Source organism: Rattus rattus, chromosome X, assembly GCF_011064425.1.
Source record: "Rattus rattus isolate New Zealand chromosome X, Rrattus_CSIRO_v1, whole genome shotgun sequence".
In the NCBI taxonomy this organism is placed as follows: domain Eukaryota; kingdom Metazoa; phylum Chordata; class Mammalia; order Rodentia; family Muridae; genus Rattus; species Rattus rattus.
This window is the reverse complement of record NC_046172.1, coordinates 45,141,317-45,163,574: the sequence shown is the minus strand read 5'-3', so window position 1 is coordinate 45,163,574 and position 22,258 is coordinate 45,141,317. Positions and strand designations below refer to the sequence as shown.

Below are 22,258 nucleotides of genomic sequence, written 5' to 3'. Positions count from 1 at the left end.
CATCTATGACTCCTGAGCTCTTTCCCAGGTTTTCTATCTCCAGAGATGTTTCCCTTTGTGCTTTCTTTATTGTTTCTATTTCCAATTTTAGATCCTAGATGGTTTTGTTCAATGGTTTGGTTGTGTTTTACTATAATTCTTCAAGAGATTTTTGTGTTTCCTCTTTAAGGGCTTCTACCCATTTACCTGTGTTGTCCTGTGTTTCTTTAAGGGAGTTATTTATGTCCTTCTTAAAGTCTTCTATCATCATCATGAGATGTGATTTTAAATCTGAATCTTGCTTTTCCGGTGTGTTTAGATATCCAGTTTTTTCTTTGGCGAGAGAACTGGGCCCTTATGACACCAAGTAGTCTTGGTTTCAGTTGCTTAGGTTCCTGTACTTGCCTCTCGCCATCTGGTTATCTCTGGTGTTAGCTTGTCTTGCTGTCTCTGGCAGTGGGTTGATGATCCTCCTGTCAGCCTGTGTGTCAGCACCCCTAGAAACTGGCTTTCTCCCAGCAGGACCTGGGAACAGAGAGCTGTGGGACCAGGTCAGCTCTGGGTGCAGGCAGAAACCAGAAGGATCCTGTCCCACACTGCTCCTGGATTGCTGTGTCCTGAGGGTTCCAGGCGGGTCCCTTGGAACAGAGGTAGTGGTTTTTCCTCTGCTCTCAGGTGTGTCAGTGCTCCTGGACATAGGTTTTATTTCAAGTTTGGATTACTCATGTCATAAAAGCACAGAGACCATGGATCCACTTGATATGCTGAGGACCTAAAAAGCATGGATTCTGTAATAATGACAATTTTTAGCAACACGCCCCAGTTGTTAGTATGGAGAAACCCTGGGCAGCAGTAGTGGGATATACGTCATCCTCATTTCCCCTATGATGGGAAGAAAGCCTAAAAAGAAAGACTTAGCATCTGTCCAATCAATTGGATGTGAATTTCTTTTTTTTTCTCTCTCTCTCTTTTTAAATTGGGTATTTCTTATTTACATTTCAAATGTTATTCTCTTTCCTGGAAGCCCCCTAACCCCTCTCCCTCCCCTTCTATAAGGGTGTTTTCCTCCCCATCCACCCCCTTACCCCCCACAATCCCCTATACTGGGGGTCTAATCTTGGCAGGACCCAGGGCTTCCTTCCACTGGTGCTCTTACTAGGATATTCATTGCTACCTATGAGGTCAGAGTCCAGGGTCAGTCCATGTATAGTCTTTAGGTAGTGGCTTAGTCCCTGGAAGCTCTGGTTGCTTGGCATTGTTGTACATATGGGGTCTCAAGCCCCTTCAAGCTCTTCCAGTTCTTTCTCTGATTCCTTCAACGGGGGTCCTATTCTCAGTTCAGTGGTTTGCTGCTGACATTCGCCTCTGTATTTGCTGTATTCTGGCTGTGTCTCTCAGGAGCGATCTACACTTCTGCACTTCTTTGCTTCATCCATCTTATCTAATTGGGTGGCTGTATATATATGGGCCACATGTGGGGCAGGCTCTAAATGGCCCTTCCTTTAGTCTCCACTCTAAACTTTGCCTCCCTATCCTCTCCTATGGATATTTTTATTCCCCTTTTTAAGAAGGAGTGAAGCATCCGCATTTTGGTCATCCTTCTTATTGAGTTTCATGTGGTCCAGGGATTGCATCTTGGGTAATTTGAGGTTTTGGGCTAAATATCCACTTCTCAGTGAGTGCATTCCATGTGTGTTTTTCTGTGGTTGGGTTACCTCACGCAGGATGATATTTTCCAGTTCCATCCATTTGCCTATGAATTTCATAAAGTCATTGTTTTTGATAGCTGAGTAGTATTCCATTGTGTAGATGTACTACATTTTCTGTATCCATTCCTCTGTTGAAGGGCATCTGGGTTCTTTCCAGCTTCTGGCTATTGTAAATAAGGCTGCTATGAACATAGTGGATCACGTGTCTTTTTTATATGTTGGGGCATCTTTTGGGTATATGCCCAAGAGAGGTAAAGCTGGGTCCTCAGGTAGTTCAATGTCCAATTTTCTGAGGAACCTCCAGACTGATTTCCAGAATGGTTGTACCAGTCTGCAATCCCACCAACAATGAGAAGTGTTCCTCTTTCTCCACATCCTCGCCAGCATCTGCTGTCACCTGAGTTTTTGATCTTAGCCATTCTCACTGGGTGAGGTGGAATCTCAGGTTTGTTTTGTGAATTTCTAAGAGTCATTTGTGTTTAAGATCCTGAATTTGGAATAAGGAGACCATTTCCAGTCTCATAATCTATAGGGTCTCACGAAATCTATCCTTTAGGGGATTTCCTTAGACCTGTGTGACCCCAGTAAACCTGCTGCATTAAGTTTTGCACAGAAAGTCACAGAGAGGGAGGTGTTATGTAACAGAGGCCCCAGATTCAGTAGGCAGAAACGTTCTGGACATGCATTCTCAGTGAGCCTCTATCAGCTCCTGGAACTGCATAAACCATGAAAAATATTAAGGGCTCAGGTATTCTTTCCTTTCATCCTTTGGGCCCATGGACGGGAATAAGAGCTTTAGATGGAGTTATCCAAAGTTAGCACAAGAAAAGGGTTCAGGTTACCAACAATTTGATATGGTGATGAATGGCACTGGCTTCAAAACTGAGAGCTCTTCCCAGGCAAGAGGGAAGCTGATCCATCAGAATTAAACCTTCCCCCACCACTTACATTCCCAGTGCACACCAAAAAGTGGTGGCAGACTGCAGTCTAAAGCACACTTTAATTAGTTTCATAAGGTTATCAGAGGGCAGGTTGATCAGAACAAGGATACTCTGGGTTCGTAGGAAAGTGCTGTTACCAAATTCAGTAAACGTGGGCTCCTTACAGCCAAAAGTTATCTCTATGCTGGAGATACTTATGCAATCTCAATATCTCTCCAGGTGGCAGAATCACTGGCTTGCTAGCTCACACTGAACAAGATCATTATGCCTCGGGGTCAGAAGAGAAAGTTCCATGCTGGAAAAAAATGCTACCAGGCTGGAGGTGAGACCCAGGATCTCCAGGGTGCCCAGGCCCTTGCAGAAGTGGAGAAAAGCTGTCCCCCTCCATCTTCTCCTCATGTAGGTGTTACTACTCGTACAAGGTCTGCTTCTAAGTTACAGGCCACTTCCAAGGTGCCTCAGAGAGCCCTTTCTACCACTGAGTCTAAGGGTCTTTCTCACACAAGACCATGTAAAGTAGCTAAGTACAAAATGAAGAGAAAACAACAATCTTCCCAGACCTCACCCTCTACTGTGAAGCGCCCTAGAAGTTCTCTCACTAGCACAGTCCGCCTGGTGGTGAACTACATGATGAACATGTGTAAAATGAAAAGGCCCATTCTGAAAGCAGATGTGATGAAGATGGTCACCAACGCCCATAAAGTACACATCGCTGAGATCCTCAGAAGAGCTTCGTTCAACCTGGAGGTGTTGCTTGGTGTAGACTTAAAGGAAGCAGATTCTATGGATTCCTATATCCTTGCTAGCAAAATGAATCTCCCTAACAATGGTGTTCTGACTACAGGCAGGGGATTTCCCAAGACTGGCCTGCTAATGAATCTCCTAGGGGTGATCTTCCTGAAAGGAAACTGTGCCACTGAGGAAAGTATCTGGGAATTCCTGAATAAAATGAAAGTATATGATGGAAAGAAACACTTCATTTTTGGGGAACCCAGGAAGCTTATCACTCAAGATTTAGTGAAGCTTAAATACCTGGAGTATCGGCAAGTACCTAACAGCAGTCCTGCAAGCTATGAATTTCTGTGGGGTCCAAGATCTCATGCTGAGACGAGCAAGATGAAAATCCTGGAATTTTTGGCTAAAATCAACCATATAGTTCCGAGCGCCTTCCAGTCCCGGTATGATGAGGCTTTGAAAGATGAGGAGGAAAGAAGTCAAGCTGCAGCTACATTTGGTGACACAACAATCAATACTAAATAAATGTTCCACAGCCATGTCAAACAGGTCCTCTCATGGCTAGTGAAGTTAAGAGTTTTTGGTTTTACCTTGTAGTTCAAGAAGCCAGTGAGAGAAAGGGGTGGTTGAAGGACTGTTTGTGTCTAGAGGAAGTGTATGAATAGCTTTGTATTCCTGTTCTATATGCACGATTTGGAGCATTATCTGCACTTTTTGTTTAACTTCAGTTTTGTATCAGTATGATTAACTCAACATACTAAGTTGTTCATACAAATCATCAGTATTCAGAGTAAGTTTCCTTATAAAAGAAATTGGAGAAACTTCTGTACTAGTTAAACTACCTACTTCAATATAAGACAGAATTGTTACTTATGTTTACAATAAGCTTAAAGTAATTTTAAATTTAGTTTAAGCATATGACATGGAAATAGAAAAATGGTAATGTGGTTAATATTTGCATTAAAACTTTTCTCTTTATTTAATCAAATTAAAATATACAAATATCTTTGCTTCATTTATCTGGGAGGAGGTTGACTAGGGGAACAATGTTATCAAAATCTGTTGTATGAAAAATTTTCAATTAAAAATGTGAACATAAGTAATATTCAGTTAGGCCCAAATGTTCATAGACTTAACTGATACCTGAACATAATTTGACCATCCACTCTTAGCAATTACATGCTAATACTGGAGATGTAGTAATTAGGGGAAACCTGGCAAGAATAGAAAGTATCCTATAAGGCTGTGCCAGGAGTTAGAGATCACTGACTACCCTCTCATAATCTGAGAAAGCAGCGATTCCTCATGGAAAGTAGGATACTGTGCTGGCACTCTGTCATGGCCTGGGACATCCAGAGCACACTCCTCAGGTTACACTGTGTGTGATTTGGCAACTTTCAAGTATTTTCAGTAGAGGTTAGAGGGATAAAAGTTGAAGTGGCTTAACTTGAACACCAACTCAAGGGAAGAGAAGTTTCAGGGTCCCTGAAGTACATTTTAAAAAAATATTGTGCTGTTCTGGGCAGTAGTTGCACTGGCCTTTAATCCCAGTGCTCTCAGGCAGAGGCAGGCGGATCTCTGAGTTGAAGGCCAGCCTGGTCTACAGAGCAAGTCTAAGGATAACCAGGGCCACACTGAAAAACACTCTCCAAAACACAAAAACAAAACAAACAACAAAAAATTATGTTGTATCAACTGAGGAAGTCTACCTAACACTGAAATTGATATTTCATAAGGAAAAATATAGTACTTAGTTTACCTTGGTAAGTTTCACTTTATCTGAAAGGGTTTTCTTTGCCCTGGAATATGATATAATTTCTAGCGTACTTCTTGGCTTTACAAAACAGTGTGGTGTACTGCATTATCAAAGGAAAAAATCATAAAAAGAATTTTAAAAATAGTCCTATAATATTATATATCTTATGGAATTCCTGCAAGAAAAGGCTTGTCATGATTATTTAATGTATGAAAGTCCTGAAGCTCACAGATTCTGATAATGTGCAGTTTCACACAACTGGTAAACTACAAGGATTGAACAAATTCCATTGGCCTGAAGTAGTAGGAGACATTAGGATAGCAATGTTTCCTTGGTTCCTGTGTCCATTAGATTGGAATATTTTGTCTAACCCTTCACTTTATGATAGTGCTGGGCCTTATATTTAACAATAAGGTTTTAATGTAGACAAAAAATAAAGGAATTTAATTTTATAATCTATTCAGCCATTTTTTCCCTATAAAATGGTTTATTTTTCCAAATTGTGATTTGATATTGGTTTACAAGGAAACTTAAGAATTCATATTATTTAATATTTGTTTAATTTTATTTTTCTTGAATATTTTATGTATTTACATTTCAAATGTTACCCCCCTTTCCCCCTCTCCCATACTCCCTTCCCCTCCCACTGCTTCTGTGAGGATGCTCCCACTCCCACTCCCACGAAGCCACTCCCACCTCAATGCCCCAGCATTCCCCCACACTGTCTCTGTACCAATACAATGCAGTTTTTTTAATCACTATTGCTCTGTAATACTGCTTGCGGTCAAGAATGGAGATTCCCCTGAAGTTCTTTTATTGTTGAGAATAGTGTTTACTATCCTGGGTCTTTTGTTATTCCAAATGAATTTGAAAATTACTCTTTCTAACTCTATGAAAAATTGAGTTGGAATTTTGATGGGGATTGCATGAATCTGTAGATCGCTTTTGGTAAAATGGCCATTTTTGCAATATTAAACCTGCCAATCCATGAGCATGGGAACTCTTTCCATCTTCTGAGATCTTCTTCAATTTCTTTTTTCAGAGACTTGAAATTCTTGTCATATAGATTTTTCACTTGCTTGGTTAAAGTCACACTGAGGTACTTTATGTTATTTGTGACTATTGTGAATGGTGTCATTTCCTTGATTTCTTTCTCAGCCTGTTTACCCTTTGAGTAAAGGAAGGCTACTGATTTGTTTGAGTTAATTTTATACCCAGCCACTTTGGTGAAAATGTTTATCAGGCTTAGTAGTTCTCTGGTGGAACTTTTGGGGTCACAAGCATACTATCATATCATCTGCAAATAGTGATATTTTGACTTCTTCCTTTCCAATTTGTATCCCTTTGACCTCCTTTTGTTGTCTGATTGCTCTGGCTAGGATTTAGTTTGATGTTGGCTACTGGTTTGCTGTATATAGCTTTTACTATGTTTAAGTATGGGCCTTGACTTCCTGATCTTTTCAAGACTTTTGTCATAAAGGGTTGTTGAATTTTGCAAATGCTAAGAATGCATATTATTTAACTTTCAAAACAACTTTTTATTGATTATCTGTGAGTGTCATATCATGTACCACAATACTACTCATCTCCCCATCCCCTTTTATCCCCTCCACCCTTGAACCTCTCCCCCCAATAAAATTAACACACTAACACACACACACACACACACACACAAACACACACATACACAACAAACAAACAAAAAAAAACCCAAAGTATAGAAAATATCTCGTCATGGAAGCTGTAGTATGTCACAGTGTGGCCCACAGTATATCCTTCTGTCCACATATCTTCACTTGCAAATGTTCATTGCAATGAGTCGTTGGTCTGGTTTGAGGTTTCTGCCTTCTTTGACACCATCAATATTGGATCCTCACCAGGACTTCTCTTGGTTATCCTGTTGTTGCCCCGTGCCATGGAGATCCCACAGCTTTGTGTCAGCAGGAGTGATCCTTATCTCACCCCAACTAGTCACAAATGATGTCGATTTTGAGGTGGGTCAAGTCCAAGCCATGGATCTGGTCCTGGGTGGAAGCCGAGCTGGTCAGTCTACTGGAGGTCCCTTATCCACTCTGTACTGCTCTAGTTAACTCTTCTGCTCTCAGGCTGAGCTCACCGTCACCCACACTTTCAGAGCCAGGACCACTGTGCTGCCCAGTTGTGGCACAAGGGTGACTTTTTCCAAGTGCTGCAGCCTAGGGATGAGCTAGTTCTCCTGTACATCTGGGCCTTCACCTTCAGGGTGAGCTCCACTGTGCTGTCCAGGCAAGGTGCAGAGCCTATTCTCTAGAGTGCTGTAGCTATCCCACTTTTATAGATCAAAGAATTGAGGCTGTTAATACTTAAAATTTATTATTGAAGTGTGTGTTGATTTCTTTTATTGTGTTGTTGATGTTGGTTTTTTGGTGATGCTTTGTGATTCAGTAATTATAGCTTCCCTTTTCTTTCTATAGTCCCTTGACTGTTCTTTTCTTCAGCCTGATATATTGCTTCCTGTATCTTTTCATATGGTCTGCTGGACATTTTTTAGGTTGTTGTGGTCCTTTAGGATTTGGAATACACTGCTCTACATTCTACTAGTTGTCAACGTTTCTGTTGAGAAATCAGCAGTTATACAGATGGGGTTTCCTTTATGTCTGACTTGTGTTTTATGTCTTGTAGCTTTGGACACTTGTTATTTGTTTTATATTTTTAGTAATTTTAACTATGATATATCAAGAAAATTTTCATTTTTAGTTTTGTATATTTGGTGTTCTGTATGAGTCTTATATTCATGTAGATCCGTTGTTCCTTAGTTTGGGGAAGCTTTCTTCTACAATGTTGTTTAAGATTTGGTCTGTGCTATTGACCTGGGATCCTTCTCCTTTGTTTATTCCTATAATTTGAAGGTCTGACATTTTCACTGTGTCCTACATTTTCTGTGTGTTGCTTTCCTTCTTCTTTTTTTTTTAAATTTTCATGTACTTTGCTTATTTGGTTCAGATTCTCTATCTTTGAGTCCTGTTATTCTATCTGCTACTTGATTAATTTTACTTGTAAGGCTTTCCTTTGAGTTTTCTGATTGGGTTTTCAGTTCCGTCTTCATTTAAACTTGAATCTTCTTCAATGTTTCTATATGTTTATTGTATTCTCTTTTCAAATATTGGATTATTTTCATCATTGCCTTCAATCTCATGTTAATCCTTTCTTGTGCACCATTTGGGAGTTTATTCTCTAAGTTCTTTCTCCTTAATTTCACTGAGCTGTTTGTGATTTCTTTAAAGTCTTCAAATCCACTGATGATGTTCATGACCTTTTAAATTCTGTGGTGTTCATCTCGGTAAATTTCACTGGTGAATATTTCTTTGTGATTGGTGGATTTTTTTTTTGAGGTAGATGCTTCCTTGATCTTTTATTTTGTTTCTATTTTTGTGATGAAATCTGGGCATTTGGATTTCTTTTGTTACTTTTGTGTCTGGTATGGAGAAAGTAGGCTGGGGCACAACACCATGTGTATGGACCACACTAGGCCAAAATGTTACATGTAATGTAGATAGAATTGAGTCAGGTGAACATAGGTTCTGAACTGCCATGCATTATATGTGTTGTAGTCCAAGCCTGGAGTTTGGTATTAGACGTAGGCATTGGAGAGGGTATGCTGGACAAGGCACCTGACCTGTCAGGCTCTCTGTCTGCCTCTCTGCTGCTGGGAGTTTTATGGCCACTCAGGGGAGGCAGAACTCAGTCCATGATAGGAGTCTCCTGGGGTCATTTTTAGAGAAACCAGAAAAGATAAATCCAAAGATCTCTGGGCTTGCCTGAACAAAAGGTTCTGTGGGGCTCTGGTCTGGCAGGACTGCCAAAGTGCTACAGAGCTCCAAAGGAAAGCCTATGCAAGGCAGGTAGCTGGGGGCTCTCCACTACTATAGCAGTGCCAGTGCCAGTGGCAGCAGTGATGGCAAGCTGTGCAGCAGCAAGCAGCCGAGAACCACAGCTGGAATTGCTAGGCAAGCAGGTGCTGGGAAATAACTACAATCAACAGAAAATGACCATGGGCAGCTGCAGACAGCTGGTTGCTGCAGCAGGGGCAGCAGGACATAAGCCAGGCTTGCTGGATAGATCCAAGGCCCAGCAATGAATTCTTCAGGAAAGAAAACTCTTCCCAAGGGTGTTATAGCTCAATGAAATAACCACTCTCAGATGACTCCTGGTGAAATAACTCGGGCACTTTATTCCATTTGGATAGGGAACTTATAAATATTGAGGAGTAGTGTGGGATCCAGGGGCAAATGCTTCCCATTGGCTCAGTCTGAGATGTCTGGGATGCTCTATTTGTATGGGGAAAGATTTCAGGTGTTGTTCTACATGACTGGTTGTCATAGCCTTCTCAGTGAGGTGTTATGGCTGTGTGTTCTAGAACAAGTAGGGCTTGGCAGGGAGCTGGCCCCATGCCTTCTGTTCTCAATTCTAAGATTTCCCCAGGTTTGCTCAACATTACCAGTTCTTCTGTCTTCTGGCATGGTCCACTTGTCCCACAAGATTCTGGTGAATGATGTGCAGGATATGGCTATGTTAATAAATAAGATAAGCCTTGAACGGGGCCTTTAGATTGGGAGTAGGTAGGTCAGGTCCTGGGCCCTGGAAAAAGCTATTCAGAATATGGTTTGCCCTGGAGATTACATGTGGCATCAGGGGACCCCGTAGGCTTGGGACAATCAAAGTAGATCTTGGCACAAGTGGAGACTTTGGAGACAGTTCAGGCAAGAGTGACCAGACTAGGCCAAGAAATTTGGTGTGGGACCCAGGCTATCCTGGGCATTGGGAAAAAGGATAAGGGCAGACCACCCAGCTAGACTCTGCCAAACAATCCTGAATTTTATTAAAAAGAAGATTTATTTGTTTGTTCGTTTGTTTTATGTGAGTACACTGCCACTCTCTTCAGACACTCCAGAAGAGAGCATTGGATCCCATTACAGATGATTGTGAGCCACCATATGTTTGCTGGGAATTGAACTCTGGACCTCTGGAAGAGCAGTCAGTGCTCTTAACCACTGAGCCATTTCTCCAGCCTGATGGTGATTTTTTTTAAGAGAGATTTTATGTCTAATCCACTAGATTGAAAGCCATAACTAGAACAATAAAATGTTTGAGAGGCGGAGGAAAGAATGAAGGAGAGAAAATATTGGTAAAACGGTGATTACATATGCAAATCAGATAAACTCAAAAGTTAATGTGTTCACATTCCATCATTCTGCACAATTTCTTTTTAGAAAATTATAACCTTTTCAATGTAAATATATGAGTCTAAATTTGACTTTTAATGGAAAACATAGAATAATCCTGTGCTTTTCTAAAGCATTATCTGACCTTGTGTTAGGATTTTCCTATAGTATAGAGAAATTGGTCATATAATTTAGTGTTTCCCAGTGAATCTGTGATCCAGGAATCTGAATAAAATGAATGAGATTCCTATAAGTGGACAGATAAAGGGTATGTCAGGCAGGGACATCAGCCAGAGATTCTCCTACCTTAATAATTACTAAAGGTTATCATAGTCTGCCTTACCTGAAGGAGGATTGCCTCACATAAGTAGAGGTAGTCTGTAAGAAACTGAAGACCCTGATGAGGAAGTTGAACCCCAGAAACACTCACCCAGAGCTAAGTGGTCCATAGTATCTTGTCACTGTGGTCAGGTCACAGAGTTCACTGGCAGCCTCCACTGACTGGGGTTAATTTCTCCTTTGGAAGTTTCTGGAAAATGAAGACCTTGGTCTCAGGCCTTGAGACAGAGAATTTTCTAGGTATGATAGGTATAAATAAATACTCTGAATAGTGCTAAAGCTATAAATCCTCTTTCAGTGAGACTCTTATAGAATTCTCTGTCAGACATTAGAGATTTCAGGCATAAATGTAAGACAAAACTGACTTCACATCCTGCTTAGAAGAAGGAAGGTCCTACTGTGAGTTAGACTTAGAATCCTGAGTTAGGACTCCCAGTGAGAAATCCAACACAAAACAGCAATCTGACACTTCTGAGAGTGGTGTTCAATATGTGAGGAGGTCTGAAGTCAACTGTAGTTGTTGTTTGTTGTCAGGAACCATCTACAATTTTGTCCTCAGGGCTTTTTCCTGGCCTAGCACTTGGCCAGCAAGCCCCTAGGATCTGCTTATGTCTGTCAGCCCAACACTAGGATTGCAAGAACATATCACACTTAGCTTCTGGGAACTGAACTCAGGTTCAAAGTTTTAAAGTATACACTTTGATGACTGAGCTGTCTTTTCAACTCTTGTCTCCCACATATTAGAAATGAAGGATATTTGTGGAAAGATAAAGCAGCCCAATTAGGAGAAAGGGATGCAAAGGCAGGCAATGTAGTTTGAGACAGCCCCTGCTCCTGTTAGGAGTCTCACATGAAGACAAAGCTACTCAATTGTTACATATGGGTAGGGGGCCAAGCCAGTCCCAAACATGCTTTCTGGTTATGAGTTCAGTCTCTATGAGCACCCATGGGCCCAGGTTAGTTGACTCTGTAGGTTTTCTTGTGGTGTCCTTGACCCCTCTGGATCCTTCATTCCTTCCTCCCAACTTCCACAGGGTTCCGCAAGCTCCTACTACTGTTTATCTGTGGGTCTCTGCATCTGTTTTGATCAGCTTCTAGGTGAAGCCTCTCAGATGACAGTTGCACTAGTCTTCTGTCTTCACGTATAGCAGTATATCATTAATAGTGTAAGAGGTAGGTACCCTCTCATGCAATAGGTCTCAAGGTGCACCAGTCATTAGTTGGTAATTCTCTCAATTTCTTAACCCTGCACATTTCACAGGTAGGGCAAATTGTAGGTCAGAGATTTTGTGGCTGGACTGGTGTTCCAGTCTGGCTACTGGAAGTCTTGCCTGGTTGAAGGAGATGGTAGGTTCGAGTTCCATATGCCCCATTACTGGGAGTCTTAGCTCAGGTCACACTCATACATTCCTAGGAGTTTCCATTGTCCTATGTTTCTAGCTCATCACAGAGAAGCCACCTCCCAATCCAGTTGTCTCTGAGTATTCTCTGTCTGTATCTCTTTCTGTCTTTCTGACTGTCTGTCTGTCTGTCTCTCTCTCTCTCTATATATATATATATACACCTATATATATATATATATATATATATATATATATTCTCTCCCACCTTATTCCTCCTGTTACCATCCCCCCATTCCCACTCCTCCCCCCATGTGTAATCTAGTTCTCCCTCTCATTGAAATTCAAGCACCACACCCAGTTAGGGCCTTTCTTTCTTTCTTTTTTTTTTTTTTTTTGGTTCTTTTTTTCAGAGCTGGGGACCGAACCCAGGGCCTTGCGCTTCCTAGGCAAGTGCTCTACCCCTGAGCTAAATCCCCAACCCCAGGGCCCCTCTTGTTACTTAGTTTTTTTTTATATAGAAAAGACTTTAGTTCAAGAAATAGGAATTCTCAGATCCTTATAGACATCAATAAAGTACAGTGAATGAGAACTGAGATCACAACTTATACATGAATATATGAGAAAACAAATGGCCTGGCCCCTTGGTCTCTTGTATTCAGTCCTTAAATTAAGGAAAGAACAAGGCAGAAGCTTTCATATGGTTTTAAAGAAGTGACTTTACGTAGAGGTTTCCTATGCAACTTGAGTTCCCAGATGTGTACAACCTCCCTGCTATCAGCATCTCATTGTATAGTGGTACATTTCTTATACATTAGTAACTATGTATTTGCATATCATGATATCAGATTCTAAATTTCATAGTTTATGTTATACTTAAATTGTGGTGTTGTACATTATGTGGGGTTTTGATAAATGCATAAGTTATACTCACCTTTGAAGCATGTCTTCACTGAAAATCACTCTTGTCTTCTATGTCCATGTCACACTTCACTGAGAGCTAGTTACTGCTGACATTTGACCGTCTCTACAGTTTTGCCTTAACCTGGAATCTTGAATAGAATATTTACCATGAATCCTCTCCATATAGATTTCTTTCACTAAGTATTATGTACATAAAAGTTCTCTTGTATCTTTTCATGGCATAATAACTCACGTATTTTTTGAAGAAAAGTCAGTTTGTGGAGCCTTTAACATACAATATTTGTTCAAGTTATGTTCATTTGAAGTAGTAAGGTCACAACTAGAGGACGGGTCTCTATTTTTTACTGGCACAATTCAAATGTACCACCAGTTATCTATCTGATCACAAACTGAGAAACATCATGATTGCTATCAGTTTGGGCAACTACAAATAAAATTTTTCATAAATCATTTTTGTGTAGATTATTGCATCGATATTAAGGCTTTTACTTATTAGGGTAAATATCAAGTAGCATAATGACTGTACTGTATGGTAAAAGTCTGTATGATTTTGTAGGAAACGTCCAAATCGTTTTCCATACCGATTGTCTTATTTTCCATACTCACCAGGGATGGATCTAGGCTTTCATTGCACAATGTTTAGGTGCCTGCATCACTTGCACTTCAGTTCACATTCTTGATTTTTGTCTCTGAGTAGTTAGCACGTCTCAAAATGAAAAGGGCCATGTCCATGTTGTGAGAAACACCACTAAACCCAAGCTGAAATCCATTGTTTCCAAGTTGTCCCCAACTCCTACTTTTTCCTACCTTTCTGTTTTGGGGGATATTTTCAGAGCAGAGCTGTTACTGGCATTTTCTAGCATCCTTAGAAACTACTGCTTACCACCAAGATGTTCTGTCAAGAATGTTTTGGATTTGGGCTCTTCTATGTGGAGTGGTATTGCATTTTTATTTTAGTTTGCATTTGCCTAGGGCATGTGATCCCAGGACATACATATTTATAGTCTGTATCTTTTGGCAAAGCATATTTTCAGATATTTTCTCCATTTTTATATTAAATTTTGTATTTATCATTGAGTTGTAGATACTCTTGAATATTTTGAAACATCCCTCTATCAGCTAGGTCTTTACAAACATTTTATTTTTCCAAGTTTGTGAGGTGTCTTTTCATTCTCTTCATGATATTTTCGCTAGGGAAGGGATGTGTTTTAATTCTATGAAGGCAAATAAATCATTTGGTTCATGGATGCCCGCTGTGTTTTGCCTCTGGTCTAAAGGAAATGAGACCATTAGTCTTAATGTGCAGTCATCAGTGAACAAGAAGGACCATGGCCCTGCTGGGGCTTAGATGAGGACACTGGGTTTAGGTCTTAGGGCCTGAGGAGCTCAAGACAGGCAGGGTCTACTGAGCTATCATCACTGCATGTTCCTTGGCAGGGATGGTTGAATAATTCACCCTTGCACTTCCTTGTATGGGTCCCAGAAAGCTTCTTTTCTCTGAGAGAGAAAGTGAGAATGATATTCCTTTTATTTACTCCTTATTAGTAGTACATAGCCTTGTACATAATAAAAATTTTAACATAATATTTTATACATGTCTTAATTTTTATCAATCATATGTGTCCTGCATTCATCTGTTCTTATCTCACTCAACATCCTAATGATCGCTTTTGCCCTCAATATTTCCCTTTTACTTTCATGTCTTCTTCTTTTAGTCTAGGGGATTTTTTTTTTGATGAAAGAAAATATTTGGTGCTTGTCTTTCTGAGTTTAACGTATCTTGTAAGATTTTTATCTATCAGAGCACTTTACATGGTTTTGTTGTTGTTAGCAACAGTGAGGAATCACCCTAAAGCCCAATACACTAAGCAAACTCTCCACCACTGAAATCAAGAATTTTCTAAGGAACTTTCAAGTATGAACTTCAGAGCCAGGTGTAGTAGCACACACCTGTAATCCCAGCATTTGGGAGGCTAAAGTAGGATATCTGCAAATTTGAGGCCAAATTGAGCTACCCATTGAGACTCATCTTAACTAAATAAACAACCCATAAAAAGAGGAGGACCCGGAACTGTCAAGAGTCAACATGAAAATATTGAAGTCAAACTTAAAAGAAACATCTGCACTCTTCAACAGAGACTGTGTCCTGTTGTCTCTCAAGTTAAATATAGGTACAGTATTATACATTGCTTTACTGTGTTATCAGTATACAAAAATAAGACAAAGAGATCAGTTGGATCCCTAGAACAATGCTTATTTACCATGAAACCTGCAGGAGAATCTCCCTTTTTTTTTTATTATTATTAACTTGAGTATTTCTTATATACATTTCAAATGTTAGTCCCTTTCCCGGTTTCTGAACCCTCCCTCTCCCCTTCCTTATGGGTGTTCCCCTCCCCATTCCCCCATTACCTCCCTCCCCAACAATCTAGTTCACTGGGGGTTCAGTCTTATGCAGGACCCAGGGCTTCCCCTTCCACTGGTGATCTTACTAGGATATTCATTGCTACCTATGAGGTCAGAGTCCAGGGTCAGTCCATGTATAGTCTTTAGGTAGTGGCTTAGTCCGTGGAAGCTCTGGTTGCTTGGCATTGTTGTACATATGGGGTCTCGAGCCCCTTCAAGCTCTTCTAGTTCTTTCTCTGATTCCTTCGACGGGGGTCCTATTCTCAGTTCAGTGGTTTGCTGCTGGCATTCGCCTCTGTGTTTGCTATATTCTGGCTGTGTCTCTCGGGAGAGATCTACATCCGGCTCCTGGAGAATCTTCCTAAAAGATTCCTAACTCCTGATGCAGTGGCTCACATAACCTCATTGTTTTCTATCAATGTAGTTAAATCGCATGCTCTTTTCTTTTCTTTTTTTTTTTTTAACTTTAAAAACATTCCATAGTTTTATGTATTCTTTGACAATTTCATATGGGTATACAGTATCTTTTGATCAGATCCACTTTCCCTCTCCAATTTCCCTAGACACTTCCCACCACATTCCCCTGTGAAGTTCACATCTTTGTGTTTTTCTTTCTTTATAGACAGGGTCTCATTATGTATGCAGTTTTCTTGCTCTGAGATTTCTAATGATGCTAGGATTTCAAGACATGTGCCATTATGCTTAATCCTACTTTGTTTCTTGATCTGTAAAATGGTACTTTCCTAAAATGGCTTGCCATAATATGCTTAGAGCAGTGCCTAGAACACAAATGATGCTATAGAAGCGTTTGTTGTCCAGCTGGCTATGGTGTCACATGATTTTCAGAATGTAGAGAAAGGAAGGTCTGAAGTCAAGTTTACTCTTGCCACACAGTGTGAGCTTGAAGCCAGCTGGAGGAGGAGGAGGAGGAGGAGGAGGAGGAGGAGGAGGAGGAGGAGGAGGAGGAGGAGGAGGAGGAGGAGGAAAAGAAGAAAGAAAGAAAAGAAAGAAAGAAAGAAAGAAAGAAAAAAGAAAGAAAGAAAGATTTCAGCTGTTTTAAAACTGAATATGCTTTACAAGTGTTTTATAACTCTTGGTTCCAGTCAGGTGGGAGGGTAACGGCACTAAGAGGAGAATCAACATGGAGACAACCTCAAAGGAGAATGAAGCTCCTGCATGTGTGCATGAAACAAATACTCCTAACCCTCTGTACTGAGCAGCATGTAATCTGTTCCCTGCTTTATTTTTTTGATATAGGGTCTCATAAAATGGTCCTGTTAGACCTATGTACACCAGGAAGGCCAGTCTAAAACTCCCAGAGATTAGCCAGCCTCTACCTCCAGAGTGCTGGGATTAAAGGTGTGTATTGTCACTCCAGGTTATGTTTTCAAGGATAAGAAGAGTAATGCCTTCTTGCAGATGTTCCTACGCTATGGACCAGTGTTGAGACTTGTATTAGAAGAAAGCCTACAAAGAGAAATGGGAAATGAAGACAGCATCACTTATCATAGAGCGTGGCAGGAAGTCCATGGCCTAGACTTCTGGCACTCATCTATTAGTTAAACTCGAGTTGCTCATATTTTCTACAATCCTGGAAGTTTCATAACTCCAGCTGAGGGTGTTTTGCTCTTGCTAGTCTAGGGCCTCAGGCTTCATCCTGCACCTGTCCCTCCAAGGTCCTGAGCTCCTTAGGCAGGCCCTAGTGGACCTGCTCTGTCAAGAAGCTTGGATATCAAAAATCTCCTTTACCCAGAAGACCTTGGGATGGAGAATAGTTGAATGGTGTCCATGACTCTAAGGGCACTGAGATCCAGGACTCCTTCCTTTGGTACTAGCCAAATAGGTGTCTCTTGAACACTGTCTTTTCCCTCTGATAAGTTACAAATATACACTATGTTAAGAGCATTATCCCCAAAGTCTGGTCATACGAATCTGTCTGCTTCATCTTATAGGAACCAGTTGAAAAGGAAGAACCAGCTTCCTTTGGGTCTGTCTGTGCTCAGTCAGTATTTCAGGTAGTGTCCAAAGTTTAACCAGAAAAAAAGCCACATGGCAAATTGATGTCTTATTTCTGTTCAGCAGCTGCAGTGGACTTTGATGACATGGAGCTATCCACAGACATCCCATGATTCTAGTTGAAGGCATCATACACCAGGCATCATACACCTTTTGGATCTACAACCTCCAAATATGATGACATTGATAAAGACATTCTCTGAGGCTGCCCAGGCTGGGTTGACAATGGAAACCAGGATGCAAGGCTCACAGATCTCTTTGTCACCATGTTTGTAGGGCTTTCACATCCAGGAGGTTTTGGTGATATCAGGTGGAAGGGTCAATGCCTACCCAGGCCATCACCGATCCTAACTACTTTGTTGAAAAGAGTTACTCTGTAGGTCTGCACCTCTACTTGTACCTGTGGCAGATTAGCCTGCCTGCTACCTGACCCTATAACCCTGCCAGTCTCCCAAGGGGGCTAACCAGGCACCCAGGAGGCCTGCTCTAACCTGAATGCACAGTTCAACCTGACTCCAAGGAGGTCTGCTCCAATCCTAGACACCCAGTTCAGTTAATATCAGAGATAACCAAATGGCAAAGGGCAAGTGCAAGAACATAATCAGCAGATGTTGATGCAGTTTGGCACCATAAGAACCTAGCTCTCCTACCACAGCAAGCCATGGATACCCTAAGACATCTAAACAGCAAGATTGGAGGGGACTGGGAGGGGCAACATTTGGAATGTACATAATCAATTAGTAATAAAAATGAATTTGGGAAAAATTGAACCTTAAGAACTGAAGGAAAACAAGAATTACCCTGGCTTATGGCCATGGCATTGAGATTACTGGTATAGAGTTAACCTTCACTGTCAAACTGCATCTAGGTGCTTTGATCTCCCAAATATTCTACTTTCCTCCTTGGCAAGGCAGGCTGCTCCATAGCCAGATTGGTCCTGACATAGGCACTGAGGAACACAGCTGCCACATAACACTTCTTTCATTCTCCTACTTCAGTTGATGTTTCCAGAGTATATTTAGTGATTGCATTTCAAGGATCCTCTTAAAGCTCCACTCACTATCACAATTGCTGCAGATGCTTCATGTCCAGGATTTGATGAATGTGTCAAGAGCCAACACGGTGAAAATGTGAGTTCCTCTAAGGCTCCAACTTTCACTGACAACTCACACAAAGGTCTTTCTAGGTAGGAAAGCAAGAATATTTATAAAGTGTCTGCCATGCAAATATAAAATAAAAATGCTAATTATAAAATCATCAGTGATAGAGAATTTCAGCAAATAAGTACCTGAACCTAAGTACCTTATAAAGAAAAGATAGGTGGTAAATATAACATTTACTCCAGCATTTTGGAAGGGTACCATGGCTAAATTACAATATGAAGAAATGGAAAGGGAATTATTAAAGTAAAAAAAGGCAAGAGTGTAGGTGAGGAGATTACCTCATTTTATAGTCTACTTACACAAAAGCTAATTCAAACCATGTGCATCATTTGTCCCCTGTGAAGGTAATTCACCAATGACTGAATTATTTTGTGCTGGATCTAATTTCTTAAAGGTTCCACCACTTTAAGGATGCCATATTGGGGACAAATTTTCAGTATATGAATGTTTGGTAAATATTTTTCAATCATATCTGAGTCACAGTGAACATGACTCTAAGACTCATAGTAGAATATTTGAGAACATATGACTAATATTTGGTCATTAATAAGGAAGTCATCTCCTTCCTGAATACTTGTCACTAAACTGGATTTATTGGTTATGAGAGTCTTATCAGTGGCTTAGGTTTTCTAAGAACGAGGTGTGTGTGTGTGTGTGTGTGTGTGTGTGTGTGTGTGTGTGTGTGTGTGTGTGTGTGTGTGGGGTAAGTGGCAAAGTAAAGTTCTTGCAATGCAGGCAGGGTGGCCTGTGTCTGATTCTCTGCACCCATAATTTTTAAAAAACAGATACAGTGACATGTACTTGTAATGTTAGCAGTGAGAATGCAAAGACATAAGGATCCTTCCCTAGGTAGGGCCTGTTGTTCAGCTAGGCCTGCTTATGTGGCACGCCCTTCTTTCTCTCTTTTAATTGGATACTTTATTTATATCAGACAGACCAGATTCCTACATTACACAATAGTCAATCTAGGGAAGAAGAATAGATAGAATTAAGTAATCCAAAGGGCCAAGATTCCTTTTAGTATATGAGTCAATTAGCCATAAAGTGAGAAAAAGAAAGCTACATGTCAAAAAACATTATAAGAAATAAATGAGATATCCTGTGTGTGGATATACAATATAAACTGCAAATACTAAAACTATCATTTAGTGTAAATACTAGACTTTATTTTACAAAGTATATATAGCAAAATATTGTCATCTATTATTTCAGGGGGCTCACATAGTTTTACTCGTGTATATTTTTTTCAGTTTTAATGATAAATCCTTTCTCACAAAAATAAGATGAACAGCTCCCAGGAATCATACTTAAGGTTAACAAGTGGCCTCTACATTCATAGGGGAATATACAAATGCATGCGCAAACACATATATACTTGTACATATATACAAACATGCACATGCACACAGAAATGAATGGATTTCTGATACTTCTCCTGTGTGTGTTGTTTTAAATGACAACAGTGTCTCCGAGGAGGACTTTCAAGAATTCTTATAATGGAGTTCTATGATAGGAGGAAGCCAGGAATCTTTGAGGAATCCTGAAAGCTCATCATACAAGATTCAGTGGTATAAACCGCAAGAGTAGCAAGAGTTCCCAAGCAGTGAGCCTCAATTCTCTCAATCCTGTGGAATCCCTTAGCTCACACACTGAAAACAGCAAGATTAAAATTCAAGAGGTATTGAACAAGTTCAAGAATACCATTCTCTGGTTCTATCCATCTCACAAGATGAAGAGACTTCACAAGATGATGGAAAGAAATCTGAGCCAGAGATTAAGCTGAGCTGCTCACTTCTGCCAGAACCAGTGTCATTCCGCTCTAATGGCTGGGGGATCCTTCCAGTTCCCATGAAATATGGAGCAAGGTATTCAGGTTTTGAAAATGAAAGCAGCTAAGCTTGTAACTAGTGAGAGACCCAAGTGAAACTGGTGAAAACAAAGTCTATAATGGGTTTGTGTTTGTTGGAAATATAAGTGAATCGGATATTTAGGGTTTTATCTAATGTTAAGTGCTCTTTATTTTAGTTGACAGTATATTTTCACAGTTCCAGCTTATGACAACACCGATAACAATTTATTAGAATCTATCATGTTGAAGAATAAGAAATATGATATTGTATAAAACAATTCAACATATTTAATATATGTAATCCAAAAAAGAAATGCGGTGTCAAAATAATAATTTTGTAAAAAAAAAAAATGAGACCTGTCCTTCAATAAAGTTAAGGATAACATGAGGCATAAGTAATATAAAAATGGTAGTAAAATTATGGCTTTTTGTTTTATTACTTTTAGTCTTTTTTTCTATGAAACTAAGTACATGTATGTAGATTGTGTTGGCTGTTTTAGGAATGTAAGAAAAAGTAATAAATTTGACTTATTGCATATTTGAAATTTGGTGTTTCATTCGTAGAACCTACATAAAAATTTGGTGTCTGGATGCCCACCTGTAATGTCAGTACTGGAGAAGTAAAGACAGTGGTCTAACACCCACTGTCCAGTGACTCACACAGTGAACTCCAGGCCAATGAAAGACCCTGTCTTAAAAAAAAAAAATCAAGTTTGACAGTGATTAAGGATTGACACTTGAGGCTGACCACTGGCATCTACATATGAAGTGTATGTGCCTTCATACATACTCACATCTGAAGATGCACACACACACACACACACACACACACACACACACACACACACAGACAAACAGAGGCAGAGACAGACAAAGATAGAGAGACACAGAGAGACAGACACAGAGACACAAACACACAGAGAGACACTCAGAGAATCTATAATGAAAGGAAGGTGGTCAGATACTTTCTAAGAGAAGCTAAAGAAGAGGATAAAATATGTGGGGCTCCAAATGAGGACACCTAGTATAAACTCTTCTGAATGAAGTTATATTAACATTGGACACCTGCAAATCCCTTGGTGACAGGTAAATTTAAATTAACTGCATGGCAGTTAGATGAGAATGTAGACAGATGTTTGGAACTGAGATTCTAGGCACAGAACATAAAATTTCCATCTGGGGCACACAGAGGAAAATGCTCTCTTTGAGGTTAGAAATTCAAAGGCTATAGAACAACACTTTTCCTTATGAACTAGAAACCCATTCCACTAAAGGGATATTTAAATTTTTATGTTTGTGTATGCATGCCTGCTTATTTGCATGCATGCATACATGCATACACTTATGTGCCTACATGTGCGTGCATACTTAAACATGTATATATGCATATGCATGTGTGCGTTCATGCGTGCTGTGTGCGTGCATACGACTCCGTGTGTGTGTGCGTATTACGCGTGCGTGCGTGCGTACTTACGCGTCTGTGCGTGTGTGCGTACTTATGTGTGTGTGCGTACTTATACGTGCGTGCGTACTTACGCGTGCGTGAGTGCGTACTTATGCGTGCATGCATGCTGCGCAATTACGCCGGACGTGCATGCGTAATCATATGGGCGGTGTGCGCGTATTTACGCTGTGTAAAAGCGTGATACTTTCGCAGCGCGTGCTTACGTATTTACGGCGTCTGCGCGTGCGTCGCATTTACGCAGTCTGCGGCGTAGGCGCGTGTGCGCACTTTACACGTGCTTGCGCTCATTACACGTGCAGTGTGTGCGGCGCATTTTCACGCCATGCGTATGCGTGACGCGCATCGTAGTGTGCGTACTTTATACGCGTATGCGCATTTCACGCTGGCGCAGTGTGGCGTGCGCGACTTACGCTGCGGTGCTGCGGCGCATTACGC

At 40.5% G+C, this 22,258-nt stretch overlaps 1 protein-coding gene and 1 pseudogene across 1 annotated transcript; one reads left to right on the top strand and one right to left on the bottom strand.

Moving 5' to 3' along the window:
- Window positions 1-2,893: 2,893 nt before the first annotated feature.
- LOC116889409 (melanoma-associated antigen B3-like) lies at window positions 2,894-3,889 on the top strand. Its single transcript, XM_032890512.1, has one exon. It carries the CDS (start codon window positions 2,894-2,896, stop codon window positions 3,887-3,889), a length of 996 nt encoding a protein of 331 aa, XP_032746403.1.
- A 13,086-nt stretch (window positions 3,890-16,975) lies between these two features.
- LOC116887863 lies at window positions 16,976-22,056 on the bottom strand (annotated as a pseudogene).
- Between the last annotated feature and the right edge of the window lie 202 nt (window positions 22,057-22,258).

Coding starts and splice junctions, on each gene's coding strand:
- LOC116889409 (XM_032890512.1), top strand. CDS start 2,894: ATGCCTCGGGGTCAGAAGAGAAAGTTCCATGCTGGAAAAAAATGCTAC.